This window comes from Rhinolophus sinicus, linkage group LG01 (genome assembly GCF_036562045.2).
Source record: "Rhinolophus sinicus isolate RSC01 linkage group LG01, ASM3656204v1, whole genome shotgun sequence".
Classification (NCBI taxonomy): domain Eukaryota; kingdom Metazoa; phylum Chordata; class Mammalia; order Chiroptera; family Rhinolophidae; genus Rhinolophus; species Rhinolophus sinicus.
The window spans coordinates 209,565,424-209,580,750 of NC_133751.1; the positions used below are offsets into that span (position 1 = coordinate 209,565,424).

The 15,327-nt window shown below is 57.2% G+C and overlaps 2 protein-coding genes across 3 annotated transcripts; one reads left to right on the forward strand and one right to left on the reverse strand.

Annotated features, from left to right (window-relative positions):
- Positions 1 to 2,454: 2,454 nt before the first annotated feature.
- RTP5 (receptor transporter protein 5 (putative)) lies at positions 2,455 to 6,673 on the forward strand. 2 transcript variants are annotated; one of them, XM_074316724.1, is made up of 3 exons: positions 2,543 to 2,670; positions 4,236 to 4,323; positions 4,517 to 6,673. In XM_074316724.1, exon 3 carries the CDS (start codon positions 4,617 to 4,619, stop codon positions 5,814 to 5,816), a length of 1,200 nt encoding a protein of 399 aa, XP_074172825.1. In that variant the 5' UTR covers positions 2,543 to 2,670; positions 4,236 to 4,323; positions 4,517 to 4,616; the 3' UTR covers positions 5,817 to 6,673. The 2 variants fall into 2 exon arrangements, with proteins under 2 accessions (XP_019575010.2, XP_074172825.1); XM_019719451.2 differs by lacking the exon at positions 4,236 to 4,323 and having other exon boundaries at positions 2,455 to 2,670.
- Positions 6,674 to 9,572: 2,899 nt separating this feature from the next.
- FAM240C (family with sequence similarity 240 member C) lies at positions 9,573 to 12,978 on the reverse strand. Its single transcript, XM_074318961.1, has 2 exons — positions 12,038 to 12,978; positions 9,573 to 10,009 (listed from the first exon to the last, which is right to left on the reverse strand). The coding sequence occupies exons 1-2, from the start codon at positions 12,199 to 12,201 to the stop codon at positions 9,892 to 9,894; spliced, it is 282 nt and encodes a 93-aa protein (XP_074175062.1). The 5' UTR covers positions 12,202 to 12,978; the 3' UTR covers positions 9,573 to 9,891.
- Between the last annotated feature and the right edge of the window lie 2,349 nt (positions 12,979 to 15,327).

Consider the following 15,327-nt stretch of genomic DNA (forward strand, 5'->3'; position numbering starts at 1 on the left):
AGAACTGATGAACTGGTAGAAAAATGAGAAGAAATTGTTCAGTGTGCAGGTTAGAGAAACAAGTTAGAGTATGCTGGTTAGAGAGACGAGTTAGAGTGTGAAGGTGTGGGGACAGAGCCCCAGAGAGCAGTTTCCAGGCTCTCTGCCTCACATAGAAAGGTGCTGGCTCTGTAGTAGGTAGTGGATGGTCAACAGCTGTGACTAGTTGGCCATCGGCTGTTACCGGTTAGCCATTAGCCACAGATATAACTGCAGCGGCTAAGCTAGCAAAGTGGTGGTGTAGTGGCGTGGCACGGTGGAGTGTAGATTACGGATTGCAGAGGCGGACTGCAGTTAGCAAGTGAGGTTGGTTGGCAGAGACAAGTGGATGGCGTTGGGTTGTGGATCGTGTGGCTCCTGCCTCCTGTGTCCCCAACCCAGCCGCCGCCAGCGAGACTACAGTGGTATGACTCCCCTATCTATGGCTCCATGGGTGTTCCTTTTTGGCCTCACTATATCCTGCGTTCTTATGTGGGGAGCGGGACCAGAGACCCCGCAGGCCGCCCCACGTGACAGCAGGTTAGAGAGACGGGTTACAGTATGCATGTTAGAGAGACAGAGTCATGGCAACGTGGACAGCATGGTGGGAAGGGCTGGCGCACGCGCGTCTGGATTCCAGGAGGAGGAGCGCGCAGGCGAGGGCAGAGCACCACTTCCATCCTTCTGCAGGTCTTGATTTACTTCAGGTGATGGTTACCCTAAATTTGTGTGTTGGAATTTCTATGGCCACCATCAAAATAAGAGAAACAGAGAGTGTGGCACCTAAACTTGTGGGAGGATGAGAATGGAACGATAGTTACTCCACGACAAGGTGGCACGAGAGGGAAGAGCCCCTGGGATGTCAGCCAGAGGGGGTGGCTGGCTCAGACTGGTGAGTTGAAGAGCTGAATGAAGGGCGACTAACTTAAGACTCTGCAGGCGACAGAAAAGGCATGGAGGGGCCTGGTTCTCAGCCTGTCACCTGTCGGAAGGGGTGGAGGCTGTGGTTCTAGAACCTGGAAACCGTTGGCCAGCAGGCATCATGGCCCTCAGCTAGGGACACAGCACACACTCTGTCCCTGTGGACGAGAAGGGTGGCTGGCTACAGTGAGTGCTTCCATGTGCCCATGGGGAGGGTGGGGCCCCAGGCACACAGATGTGGCAAGGGCCCATATCGGGGGAAGGGTACGCCCCTGATTCGCTCTGGCTGTCTCCTAGGACAGGCTGCCGAATTGCCTGGGGAGAGTGTGCTCTCCACCACGTCTGGGCCATTGTGGACGCTGCTGGGGGACAAGGCCTTGCGGGGTGTTGGGAACTGCAGGTACTTGTCAGCCTCACTGGAGAACACCAATGCTGAGCGAGTGTTTTATGGCTTTGGTCCCATTTGACTGCCTGTCAACAGTCACGTGGAGAAGCCTGCTCACTCAGCATGGCTGCTTGAATAGGTGCGAACGTCATGCCTCTGTGTGGCCCTTGTCCTGAGGGTGCTTCCTCAACCATGGGCACCCACAGGTGGACCTCCTCTGTGCTTCATTCGCATTGTCCTTCCCTTGGGGTCCAGGGGTCAGGCTCCTCCCCACTCTGCTTGAACATCGGCCATTCTTTCCTCAATTCACTTGTTCTCATTGCACCTGACAAACTGCTGCTATGCATGCTCTTGAAAGTCACACACAAAACTCCAAAAAGACGGGAGAAGCCAGACACATGTGTACAGAAAGCATTGTCCGTACTCCCTTGCAGCTGCTCGGGGCACACACTGTGCAGGTGGTGATTTTCTGGCCCAGCGGGCTGGCAGTGCCTTGGTGGGAAAGAACACACAGAGAGCTTTTGGAGGCTGGCTTCTTTGAGGTGCTGACCTCAGACTTTATAGAAGTTCATGAAGCTGTGCGTGTATGTTTTAGGCATTTTTACGTAAATGACGTACATTTCTAGCCAATAAAAAGTTTGAAAATTTGCAATGACACATAAAGTTAAAGTTCTTCACAGCCTTGTTTGTGATGGCAGAGAACCATCACTGAGCAGCTTGGGAACAGGCAGGACAGACAGGGTAGAGCCACGGGACATAAGACACAGATGATGAAGGGGAGAGCGTGGGGCATTGTCCGGGGCACGGCGTGGAGGGAAACGCCAGGCTTCAGGTGACATGTTTAGCATAGTTTCCTGTTTGTGACAAGAGCACACGAATATCTGCGTGTGCACGTGCAGCTCCGCTACCGTCTCTGGGTGGCCGGCTGCCCCGCAATGTCATCACCTTGGATTGTTTTTCCTTGTCATTTATCTGTTTGCTTCTCATTTGTCCTAAAGAAAATGGATTGCTTGCGTGATTAAAAATATTAAAAAAAAGGATAAGAAAAACAGGCCTGTTTCTCCTTTCTCTGAGACAAACCGGTTGCCATGGAGACTGACCGGTTGTCAAGGCAGCGATGGGCGGGTGGGGCTGCAGAGGCGTCCTCCAGCCAGAGCTGGGGAGCCTCAGTCCGCACTGCGGCCCAGTGCCAGAATGGACGGGGTGCAAGTGTGGGCCCGCACATTGGCCCAGCTGATGGCCAAGAGTAAGCCGCAGGACACCTGGGAGCTGGTCCCCGACGAGAACTTGGCCTTTGGTCACGTGGACGGCGGAGGTTTCCAGTACCGGCTGAGGGGGCTTTCAAGGTGCGGTGGAGGGTGGGGCCTCTTGCTGGGTCCTGGGGGTGGACAGGGACTGAAGGCTGCTTGACCACTGGCCCTAGGCTGGGCCTGAGTCCCAAGGCCAGGCTGGGTGCGTCCTGGCACCTGGGCATGTGGGGAGGGGCATGTGTCCGTCCTGGTCTTGTCCCCCAACAGGTGGGTGGCTGGGTGCTTGTGATCCCTCTCAGTGGCAGGCAGAGACCCTGCCTGGCAGTGCTAGACCCCTGGAGTCCAGGGGGGCCTTGCCAGTTGGGGGCTGGTGGGGTGATATGGCCACCCACTCAGGAGGGCTCCATCGGCGTACGGCGCATCTCCTGGTCTCCACGGCAGCGCTGATGTGAGCAAGGGATGGGCAGGGGCCTGCGGCTACCACCCAGCCCTACACTGCAGCTGGGCCTGAGGGACCGGAAGCTGAGAGGTGCACTGAGGGGCACAGCCCTCGAAAAGGGGGAGCTGTGCCCCGCCTGGGTCACAGGCAGAGTGGGAGGCCATTTGGGAGTCCTGGTGGCCTTGTGTCACTATGTGAGCCTCCATCTTCATCATCATCGTCATCATTGCCATGATGACAGCTGTCAGTACAGTGGGATGACCCAGACCTGCAGGGCCCCCCCCTAGCCAGGCACCCCAGTCCTCACAGGGAGCTGGGAGGTGGCGCAGTGGAGGAGCGGGCCTGACTGCCGTGGAATGCTGGCTTTCTCAGGTCTGAGAAGCACGTTAAACACCTGGCTGTTCCCACAGCCAAAGCGAAGAGCTGCTCTAAATGGCAGGTGAGGACGGGGACACGGCCAAGCAGGTTTTCAGTTTCCAATGGCAACACCAGCTGGTGGGATGGTCACAAACACAGCCTACATTCTTCCACCCAGCCCTCCGGCACGTGCAGCTTGTGAAGTGCTCATTAATGAAATCTCAACACGGTTGGTTGTTCGGTCCTCAGGGCACTCTCCACGTATAGGCAGTCTCCCCAGCCACTTGTGGCTGCAGGCTGGCGCAGAGGCAGAGCCATGCCACAGTCACGGAAAGTTCCAAGGACAGACCCGCAGGGCTTCCTGGGAACATTCGGAGCCTTCCCACGCATGTGGGTTCCCGTGCCTGCATGCATGTGCCACACAGGGGTCACTCGTCTGTGACCTGAGGGTCTTGGAGAGAGGCCCCACCTGCCCGGCCCTGGGACACGCAGCCTCAGATGGCCTGGGGCACCAGCACCTTCACCATGTACTCTCTGACCCAAGCAGCTGGCCCTCTTCCATGCAGGGGTGGAGTGTGGCTCCCCTGTTCACACGGTCAAAGCCAGAGGGCCCAGGACACACCTCATCCTCCAGGAACCCCCGCCCCTCCACTGTCTCCATGCTTGTCTGTCAGCTGCGTTGTTCCCATCACACAACCCCCTCCTCCATCCCCATCACCCAGGCCCCTGCCTCCTGGTTTTACTTCCTGTCACCTTCCCTCCCTGGGGTGGGCTGCCCCCTCTGAGGCCCCATGGCCCTTTCCTCAGCTCTGCCTGTCTGTCCACCACAGATGCCTTCTTTTCATCCTCTCACTGGTCTCCACAGGCCTGTGTTTGTTTTTTGCTGACATTGCCTCAGGACACTGAAGCTCCAGGTCATAATATGACAGAAATGCAGTAGCTCGCAGCCCCAAGTAAGTGCAGAGCGAGCCCTCACGTGTGTCAAGCCAGGCTTGGCCACCCAGCGTGCTTTGGTGCCAAACAGGCATTTGCTTCTCAGATTATGGGGTGCAGGCAAAGGCCCCACTCTGCCCACGAGTGGTGTGGGGCACCAGGGAGCACAGCCGCTCCGTCCCCTCCTCTCACTGCTGCCTCTGTTCTTACCAGGCTCCAGTGCGGCCGCTGCCAGTGGGGCTGGTCCTCGGCCCACGTGCACATCCTCTTCCATGTGTGGTGGGACGAGGACAGCCACCTGGGGCTGGTGAAGATGCGCGTGTGGGGCCAGGGCTGTCAGGCATGCCCGCGGGACGCCCGGGGACACTGCCAAGTGAGCCTCCTGAATGTGCGGCTCTTCCTGCACAAGCTGGTCCTGTTCGTCCTGCACAATTGCTACCGTGAGGGCCTCAGCTCCGACCAGTGCCCTGAGATCTGCTTCGGGGACCAGTGTGAGGCCTGCGAGCTTGGGGTCTGCTTCTTCCAGAAGCCCCCAGACCCTGCTTGGGGGCCCGAAGTTAGGAGCTGCGGCCCTAGCCAGGACTCTCTGTGTGGCAGTGGCCCCGTGGTCCACCGTGCCCGGGGCCGCACCCCCAGCTGCAGCACCGTGCCCCCTGCCATGCCCGACGTCATCAGAAGCCCCCTCTCTGAGAGCAACCAGTTCTTCAGCGAGGACATCGACATTGTCACCGTCCCCTTCTCCCTCGTGCGCACGCGCAGTGACAGGGGACTTCTAGGCCCTGGACGGGGTGCCCGGGGACCGCTTATCATCGACAGAGGTTCCATCTACCTGCCCGCCAGCGTCACAGCCACGTCCACGGGCAGGGGCGTCCTGGTGAACATCAAGGCCCCAATCCTCCACGGCAAAGGCCGCCTGCTCAGCAGCATCAAGCCCTTCCAGGTCACAGGCTTCATCTACAAAGGCCACGGCTCTGTGTCCTGCCCAGCTGGCACGCACAGGCAGGGTCCGGGCTCGGTCCCCGGCAGCAGCGGCCGACCAGCTGGAGAGGACTTCCTGCCTGTGTCCTATATCATTGGCCTCACAGAAGACGGTGATGGCTCCCTCACCTTCCCCTCGTCCTTAGCCCACGTCATCCCAGGCCCGGGCTACCCCTCTGACGTCAATGGCTCCCTCACCTTCCCCTTCGTCTTCACTGATGGGCACTGGGGACAGGGTGGCAGTGGCCTCATCCGGGTGGGACCAGAGCCCAGCCCCAGCTCCACGTGCAAGGGCTCCCTGACCATCCCCCTGTCCGTCCTCAGCGTCATAAAGCGGGGGGGCCTGCATGCAAGTGGCTGCTGCAGGAGCAGGAGGCACAGGCGCCCCAGGGCCCACAGGGAGCAGGGCTCCTGCTGGGGGCCGTACTTGGACCCCTACGAGGAGGTTTGGATCTGGGTGTGCATGGCGGCCTTCATTCTCTGGGTAATATACCTGTGCACCTTCAGCCCTGACAACTCCCAGCAGCGACTGTGAGGGTGACCCTCCCTCTGTGGTCCCCGCGCACCACTCTCGCAGGGCCGCGCCCACATGACGGTGCACACGGCCTGCCTGTCCCCGCTGGCAAGACTGCTTTGCCCTCCCTGAGCGGAGGCCTCTGCTTCCACCTCTCGCTTCTGTGTCCGCTCTCCTGAGGAGACTCTGCAGACATCCACGTGAGATTATTCCCCCAGTTGTCCCTGGTGTTCAGGTATATTTGTGTGAGTCTTACACTCCAATAAAGTGAAAAATGAAAAGAGAAAACCGTACAGCACTCCTGGGCTGAGCTGAAGCCACCACCTGAGAGGAAACTGCGTGCTAAGTGGGAGGGTGGCAGGGACACTGTGGCCCTGCAGGGACCGCAAGCACGCCAGCACGTCTTCCCCTGGATGGCTTCTGCATTCCCGCATATGTGATGGGGCAGGAAGCCCAGGCCAACCCCTGCCGATCAGGTGGGAATCACCCTCCCTGTGCTGCCCATGGTGTTTTCCGGAACAGGACACGTGCCACCTGCCATGTTCCTGCCCCACCAGGACGCAGCGTGGGGTGGGGAGCTTCAGCCTGGCAGCTCTTCCGATTGGGGGGACCGAAGCCAGTCGGCACCTGGGCAGGGTGGAAGGTGGCGAGAAGGTGGGGGGCTGCTGGTCCTGCCACCTGCAGGTCGCATGGTGGGGTCCTGGGTCCCCTCCCTCCCCCTCTGGGACCCCGCCTCCTCCGCCCGCGCTGTCCTGCAGCGCCCCCGCGTGGCCGCTGGCGGGACGCGCAGCCCTGCGATGGTGGGGTCTGGAAGTCGCCGCTGCTGTTTAAGTGTTGAATCAGGCGGTTTCATTAAACCCAAACGGCACACATCACAAGCGTTTACATTAGTTTCAATGAATAATTAAATTTCATTTAGTTCATTAGTAATTAATTCATTAGAATTAGAATTCACCGCTAAGAACGACAGTGACTTCAATGAGCACCCCGGTCTGCTGACCGACCGTATGCGCACGCGCACACGTCCGCCTTGGACTCTGCTCCTTCACACCCTCCTCGGGGACTTCCAGCGCAGGGACGCCAGAGCCCCAAGGGCGGGCCTGGGCCTCAGCTCCAGGGACGATGGCGCCAGAGGCCACCCCTGAGCCCACACGGGAGTCCACCCCTGAACCCACCCCTGAGCCCTTCCTGTAGTCTGAATAACCAGGTTGGGCTGATTTAAATGTGTACAATAACTATTTTTGGAAACCGAATTAATAATAGAGATACAGACTGAAAAGTCTCTAAAAGGATTAAAGGCACGCACATTTTAAATGCAAATACTGCTCAGCCAAAGTTGTGGGGACTAAAAATGGGAACAATTTCCTGGCTTTTGGTAAATTTCCTAGTGAAGGGAGAAGAATCCAATTTCTTGTAGTCCAGGAGATGCACCCCTCTTCTTCTCCAGCAGGGGAAAGGAAGGGTGGGGAGGCTCAACCTGACTTTCAAGGCCTGGGGCCCAACCTGTCTCCAGGGCAGACTTCCAGGCCGGGACCAGGGGATGTGACCTAGCTGACAGCGTCCTCATTCAGAGCACAGCCCCTGCAGGTGCCAGATCCCCTTGCCCAAGGCCCCTCAGGGGGCTCTGGGAACCCACCGTGTGCAAACTGCCCCACCTAGAAAGCTTTTTAAGCACCTTTTCTCTTAGTTGAAAAGTCAGAGGACAACTTAACTTTGATTAGGGAACATATAGATCCTGTAGGACAGATGTTCTCATCAGCAAGGGTAGAAACTTCTAGAAAGTTCTAGGAAGTCTCAAAGCTCTCATCAGAAAGGGGCTGGGTCAGTGTGGGTGACAGTCAGGGCAGATCCTCGAATCCCTTGCTGGCCAAGGCAGGTCCCCGCCCCCAGAGACCTTGCGTGGACTGGGCTGCTCATGGCCATGCTGCTTCGTTTTCCAGGCACTGGGGGTGGGCTTGCCCCCCGGCACAGCTGCTGCTGCTCACTGGGGGCCTCACAGCAACCACACACTTAGCGTGCTGGTGGCTTGAATGCTGCCTCCGTTCTGATTATGGAAGTGACAGGAGTGGAGCACTGAGTTAACAACTGGTTCTCCCCAAGTGTCCTTTCTGTGCGGTCCAGGATTACCATCCCTAGATAAGGGCAGTGTGAGGTTTTGTGCGTGGTCTTCAAAAGCCCCAATAATCTTTTCCATAGCACGGTTCATTCAACAAACAGCTGGGTCTGGCCACCGTGACCGGCTGTGACTTTGGCTGGTGTGTGGTTTTTAACCTTCCCAGCGATGGTCCAGGACCCCTGTGGCTGTACCTGGCAGCAGGGGGTGCCAGGTATAGAAGGGTGGCATTGTTTCTTTTAAACACAAGGAAATCATGAAAACGACACATACTTACTTTGGAAAAAGAGGAGAGAAGCAGATGGGGAGTTAGAAGATGACCCCTCGACCCCACAGCAGTGCCTGCTCACAGTTTCTCTCAGCGCGGAGTCCTCACGAGGGCCTTGGGGCTGGGGTCCCACCCACCGCACTCCCAGGCCTGCCCGCCCTCCCATCGGCTCCTTCTTCCTGCTCCTCACTGAGCCCCTTCCAACCTGGAGTCTGGCTCAGCTGTGCCTGAGGAAGAGATTAATAACACAGAGAGTGAAGACATGGTTGGGAGACTGCTTGTGTTCATGTGGTTTTGGCTTCTGCCGTTCATGGGGGGTGATTGGGTCACTGAGATTGTGCCAGCTGGCCAGGAGGGCTCTGCACAGCTTCACAAGGATGGCCTAGTGTGCGTCCTCAGTTTACCGGTGTCGACAGCGGTGGTGCTCTAAGTATGTTCTCAGATAAAATTACCCTCCAACAACTTTTAGCTTTGCAAGTGTCAGTGACTCCTATTCTCAAACTATTTTGGGGGTTATTCACAGTCAACGGAATCTCCTGAATCATGAATGATGACGGACAGTTGGGGCGATGACTGAAGGAGCACGTGTTTTTCCATCTGTGTCGTAAGGGACCCATGCTGGGTTCTTCCCACATATTCCCTTGGCAAACCAAATGTACGTGCTGTGTGCCAGATTCCAGACCTTTCTTTCTGGACTTTCCACTTGCCTGTCCAGCCTGTGCGGTCAGCTCTGGAATGCCCTGTGAGGAATCTTTGTTGGGCACAGAACGTCATTGCCTGCTGGTTTCAGAGTCTTTCTCTGATTAATTCTGGAGAGTCCCCATTCCGGGCGAAGACGGGGTCCTTCCCCTCCATTTGCCAATCTGATAAGAGGGTCAACACAGAGCAACCGAAACCCACAAGTGGTAAAGCCTAGAGAGATGACATGAGACCACAGAGAGTGCCACAAGCCAGACCCCAGCCCCAACCCAGCAGCTTCTGCACCACCAAGGGTGGAGGCCACAGTGGTCACAGCAGGGCACAGGCCAGTGAGACTTGGGTTACATTTTGGGTGCAAACGTGAGGACAGGCTCTGCGAGAGTCTGGGTCCTCATCAGGAGGTGAGACATCCCAGGTCCCCCGATGGCCTGGCCCCCACTGTGAGCTCACCCTCCTGCCCTTCCAGGGTAGTTACAGTCAACAGGGATCCGGGAGGGAGCCTGAGCATGAAGGGGGGATCCTGGCTTTAATGGCGTTCGTGACTTCTCCACACCTGAGCTTTTCCCACTCTAGAGGTAAGGGGATTTAGTTTTCTAAGGTGTTCTTGGTGACGGATGAAGTGTTGGAAGGACTTTTGGAAAATCACAAAGCTTTGTACACATCGTATAGGGCAGTGTCCTGGGGTTGACATTTGTGGAAATATTTTGAGCAAAGGTGAGGTACAACCAGCAGGCAGGAGATGGCCCGAAAGCCTTGCATGCACTTGCTTTCGATGGCTTGTTGCCAGCTAGTAATATCCAGGGAAGCTTTTAATGAGAGCAAACTTTAGAGAGACGAAGGACGTTTTGCACAGCACACCCAATCCAGTCATCATAGGTTTTATTGGTACCTGCCATGTGCTAGAAAAGCGAGCTGGAGTGAAGCAGGAGGAGTGCGCCGGCGGAGGCTGGGGTCCAGGCACGGCCGGCTGAGGGCTCTCTGAGCTGTTGGCTGTGTGTCTGCACCTGCGCAGAGCCTCAGGCTGCCATCTTGTCAGGGGCGTGGAAGGACTTGGCACCCTGCATGGATGGCCGCGGGGGGGCCTGCAGCATCCTATGCCTCTCCTCCAGCTTCTGGGCCCATTCTCCACGGAGCCTGGGATGGTGGCAATTTCGGAGCTATGAGTCAGCTTCAGGGACCATGTGCCAGCCAGGCTGTGTCTGTCGGCACCTGAGCATATGTGTGAACACAGCCGCCCCCTCACGGGCTGTGGGACTGTGGGCAGGGCTGCGTCCCCGTCCAGCCATAGCCGTGACCTTGTGGGGTCCAGGAGAGCCCTGTGACCTGGGCCAGGTCATGGAGGGTCTCACTCCAGACCTGCCTGCCCAGGAGGGAAAGCACTTTGCCCCGTGAAGCAGCCTCTGGGAATGTCTGTGCCCCAGAGAAACTGAGCTGTGTCCTGAGCTGCCAACCTGGTAAGTGCCCAGTTTCTCGCACAGGACCACTGGCTCATGCAGACCGGACACAGGCCCACGGTCGCTTGTGCCCCTCTGAGCGCCCTCTCACTGGGCCTTGTTCCCCAACTTTCTTCCAAGACCGCCCACCATCCTGACTGCCTCGGAAGGTGGCATGGCGTTGTGACGACAGCACAATGCGTGGAGTGGTCGGGCACAGAGACAGCCTGGTGCAGGAGTCCAGGCCCCCCAGACAACCACCCACAGGCGATGACCACAAGGTACCTTCAGGGTCGAGTGTATGGTTTGGCTTTAGAGGGTGGAGAGTGGGGTGGGTGCCCGGCTCTGGCTGACCTCTGGGCTTGGTGGCAATTTGGTAAATGGCATCCACTCAGATGGTTGTCCCAGCACCCAGGGACCTAAGAGAGGCAGGTGCCTCCAAGCAGCACACGGTGGCCCCAGGACAGCAGTGCCCACGGGTGTCCGTGCATGACGGCCACGTTTCTGCCCCTTCACCAGGTGCTGGTTGCTGATTGGCTGCCCCCAGGCCAGGCATGTAAAGCAGACGAATCCTAGAAACTGCAGGATGGCTGCGGGGTTGCCGTCAGAGACCAGGGCATGTCCCGGCTATGGCCTCCGGCCCCGGAACCAGCCACATCTCCCCACACGGGTACCGAATGTCATGGCCCACAGCCCTGTCCCGGTCAGCCCTGGACCTTGCTGACCTACCCAGCTTGAGCTGATGGCAGCCTATTGTCTGACCCAGAGCCCACTCCTGGGACCTGCACCCCTGGGCAGCAGACCCAGAATGTCCCAGGGCCTGATGGCATGAGAGGGCAGGGTGAGGTTCTGAGACCCCAGGGGGGAGCTGAGGCTGGGAGGAGGCATCAGTGGGGGGGTCCCCTTTTCCCATGTTTGGGGGCAGGGGGTTCTGCTGGACACGGCCCGAGGGGTGAGGTGGGTACAGCACTCGGTTCTGAGGGGCCAGGACAGGCAGAGTTGGGCACAACTGCCCCCATAGCTGGGCCACCACAGCAACCAGAGCTCTGGTGGCTGAAGCATCAGTCCAACCTGGTCTTGCCAGGAGCCAGGATCGTCCTCCCCAGCCCACTCCCAGGGCAGCAGCTGCTGGTGCTATCTGGAGAAGAGGCTGTGACTACTTTTGAGTTTCTGGCCACTTGAGTCTGTCTCAAGGTGTGAATTATGTGCTAATCCACTCTCCTAGCTGTCCTTGAGAGCAATTATCCTGGGTACACTTGGGGTGACCTAGGAGACCCCATCAGCACTAAGGCCCCTGCACTCAGTGGCAGAGAGAAGAGGGCTGTCAGCTTTTGTTGGGCAGCCATGCACACGTGTGGACGGGGGGGGAGGACACAGGGGTGTCTTTCAGCAGTGGGAGCAACTGTCAGAAAATCAGACCAAAGCAGGACACGCCTCCATGAAAAATTCTACAGCACTCAGGAGTGTGGGGATGGAGGGAGGGGTGTGGGGCAGAAGGATGGTGCTGGCATCCTGGGGTCTCCCTCTCTCCTACTTCATCTCTGTTGTGAGTCTGAAGCTGAGTTGATGTGGGTGGTGTTTCCTATGGGGCTCCCCTCCGCCTGCGTCACGGGATCTGAGGGGAGGGGTGCTGTCGCTGGAGTGTGGTGCTGTGTGCCTGGAGGCCTGAGGGCTGGGCCTGGTCCCGGTTGCATGCTGCAGCGACCCCCGTGCTGTGCCCTTAGCCCACCTGTCCAGGGCGCTCCTGTGCATCCTCACGTCCTCACTCTGCAGTCGTTCCGCGTGAAGCTCAATTTTTTTCTCCCAGAACAGCTTTAGCACGTCTGCATCGTAGGCTACTCTTTCTGGGAGCTTCCAAGTGTGGTTTTTATTCATTTTCTGGAAAAGGAACATTTATAAGGACTCATCTGGGTTGTGTGTGAGTTCGAGGGCACAGGACAACCAGCAGGTTCACGATAAAGACCCTGCTCTGCCCCAAACTCAGAATGTCCCTGGGTGTCCCGAGCACCAAGCAGGGGTGTTGGGAGTGGGACTCTCAGAGGGTGCACGGCTGTCTCTGGAACAGAGTCCTGAGTTTGTGGAAGTAGCAGCTGATGGCAACACCCCTTTTGAGCCTCGGTCACTTCAAAATTTAAATGATGATCCCCTCTTGTGCGTGTTTGCTGTTGGGAGATCTTAGGTAAAGACGGATGAGGCTTAGCAATTTAAGCCACCACATGCAAGGAGAGTCTCATCCACCAAGTCAGACAGACCTGACTTTTCAGTCGCTCCTCAGCCAAGCCGGTGGGTCTCCTGGTGGCGGGCGTCCTCCGAGCGAGCACCGTCTGCAGGCCGCACACCGAGGTCTCTCCTGTCACCTCTTATATGGGCTCTGTGACACGGCACTTGGCATCACTGCAGTTCCCAGGAAACATCAGCTGCCTTTGGTCTGGCTGTGGTCCCTGGAGACAATCTGGCTCCCAGCACACACTTACTGGTGGGCACACGTCCCTTGGCTCCTCCTCCAGAAATCCAGAGGGCAGCTCCGCCAGCATCCTCTGCTTGGCTCGCTCCCTGCAAGATCCTGTTACCAGGGGGACAAAAACGCCTTCTCCTGATGGCTGATCTCAAGACTCCTTGTAGGTGAAGGCTTTTAAAAAGCAGTGTGCAGCCACTCTCTCCCCTGGATTTTAATCTGTATGGAGAGAGTTGTATGAACGGATGGTCTCCAAATAATACACTGATTATGCTTATGGTAAAGCAGCAAGATCGTAAGTAGCCTTTTTCTTATTTTTTAGTGCATTGTGAAATGTTTATATTGAGTATGTATTACTTGTGTAATCTGAAAATCAGAGCTAAAGAAGGAATTTGGGAGGACACATCTGGCAGGACACACCTGGGAAGACACACCTGGGAGGACACATCTGGCCCCTCAGCTGATGCTTCAGCTCTCCCTCTCTCCTGAGATTCCCAAATTCGGCGAATGACTCAGGATGACCCACTGGCACCAAAGAAATCTAATGTGCACCGTTTTGAATAGACTGTTCTTGCCAATAACGCCTAAAATGTAATAAGGCAGTCAAGGTCAAGTGTCTGTGGAGAGCTGCAAATGGGACCCACCTCTCCACCCTCCAGCTGCCTCCCAGTCATGATTCTGAGCCTGCTCCCTTCTCCTTCATCTGCCTGTGCCCACTGCCTGTCACTTATGCACAGCATGTCCCAGGGGCCCCCTTGCCTCAGTGTCTTCCTGCATCCCCCTTGCATGTGGTCCCCATGTTCTGTAGAGAGAGCACCCTGATAATCACGCCAGCTGTGGAATCCTGGGGACAAGGTGAATGGCCCACGATGATGAGCCTGCCAATTCCATCATGGAAATGGGTGTGCAGTGGGGCTGGGACCAGGGGCTGGAGGGCACCAGGTGGCTTGTTCAGTGGGGAAATGGAAACACAGGAATGTGCACAGGACTACACCAGACTTGCAAACAAGATGGCAGAACCGCAAAGTGCAGTGTTTCTCCTGTACCTGCCAATGCACACACTGTCCTGAAAAGGGTAATGGCACGGGTCTCTGCCTGCCGGCCCACAGCCCAGGCTGGACTCTGGCAGCCCCACTCACCTTCCCCTTGTCCCTGGGAGGCTTTGGGGAGACCAGCCCCTGGCATTCCCTTCCTGGCATTCACGGTGTGTTTGCCTTTCCCCATAGGCTGTTCTTACCTGTCTGAGTTTGGTCAGAGATGTGTCTGTCTGCTGCCCACTCTGATTTTCATAGGGGGCTGGTGTGTGCAAGGAGACTGGCCAGAGGTTATTTATGTTTCATCTTAAACCAAGTGTGGAGAGCAAGTGCCTGGTTTATAAAACGTAAGCAGGTCTTGTACTTTTCAGGACAAAGTAAGCTTGCCCTGGTCTCAGTGATATAAGCCAGCTTAGGCATTCACTGACTGCGGTGTTTCAAGAGACATTTCTGAGGGTGTGTTTGGGCGGGCAGTGCTTTCCCAGACCTTTGAAAGCCTCCCTTGTCCCAGGCCTGGCTCTTGCCATCTAAGAGCAAGTGGAGACGGGGAGGTGGGCCTCCAGATGCACCTGACTCTCCTGTTAGCCTGCAGGGTCTTGCCAGGCGCTGGAGCTGGAGCATTCTGTGACTCTGATGGGGCCTGGGGACAGCAGCAGGTGTTGTGGGATTAAGACACTGGCACTGGGTATGTGCAGATGTCCCCCACAGGTCAGAAAGTGCAGGCTGGCTCTTCAGGACCCATACATGCCGACTGCACGCTGGCCAAGCGGTTCCTGTTTGTGGTTCTTTGCCTCTGGGGGAAGCAGGCAGACTGTGAGCACAGGCCTGCCCCTCAGGCCCCTTCCAGAGACTGTTCTCTGATTGGACACTGAGCCGCACAGTCTCTTGAACCGGCGTGCCAGGCACACATGGCGTCCTTCTGGCTGCAGGGACCCATCTGCAGCTGTGATTGGTTTGGATGACAGGGGCTGGTTCCAGTTTCCTCGAACCAGGATCCCCCAGTTTAGCTGCAGTTCAGTGTCAGAGGTCAAAGTTAGGGGTGAACCCCAAGGGGATGCGTCAACCCTGATGGGACAGGCTTCCTTGTGAGGCTTCTTTGTCACACCCCACTGGCCACCAGCCTCATCACAGTCACTGGACGTGGAGCTGATGATGGCCAGCCTTGTCCCGAGAGAAAAGGGGATTGTGATTGTGTGTGCATGTGTGTGCGCACATGTGCATGTTTATCTGTGTGCTTAGTCGTAAGTCAGAGTGGGGCCGGGAGCCTCACACTGAGGGTAGAGGGCCTCACGTTCACTTGGGGATCTTGCCTTTCACTTTTCCTCTTTAGCTGGGCCCATGTCATACATTCTCTGCATCTGGAGGGCTCCCTCCGGGTGTGGCTTTGTCCCCCTTCTCCCGTGATGTGAACTTGCTCACGGTCAGCCCAGCCCTGAGGTCAGATGCCACTCGGGCTGCACCCACAGCTCCCTGCAGCATTCGCCCGGGGGCCTGGTTTGGTTCGTCTAAGTTGCTACTGAAATCCAGTTA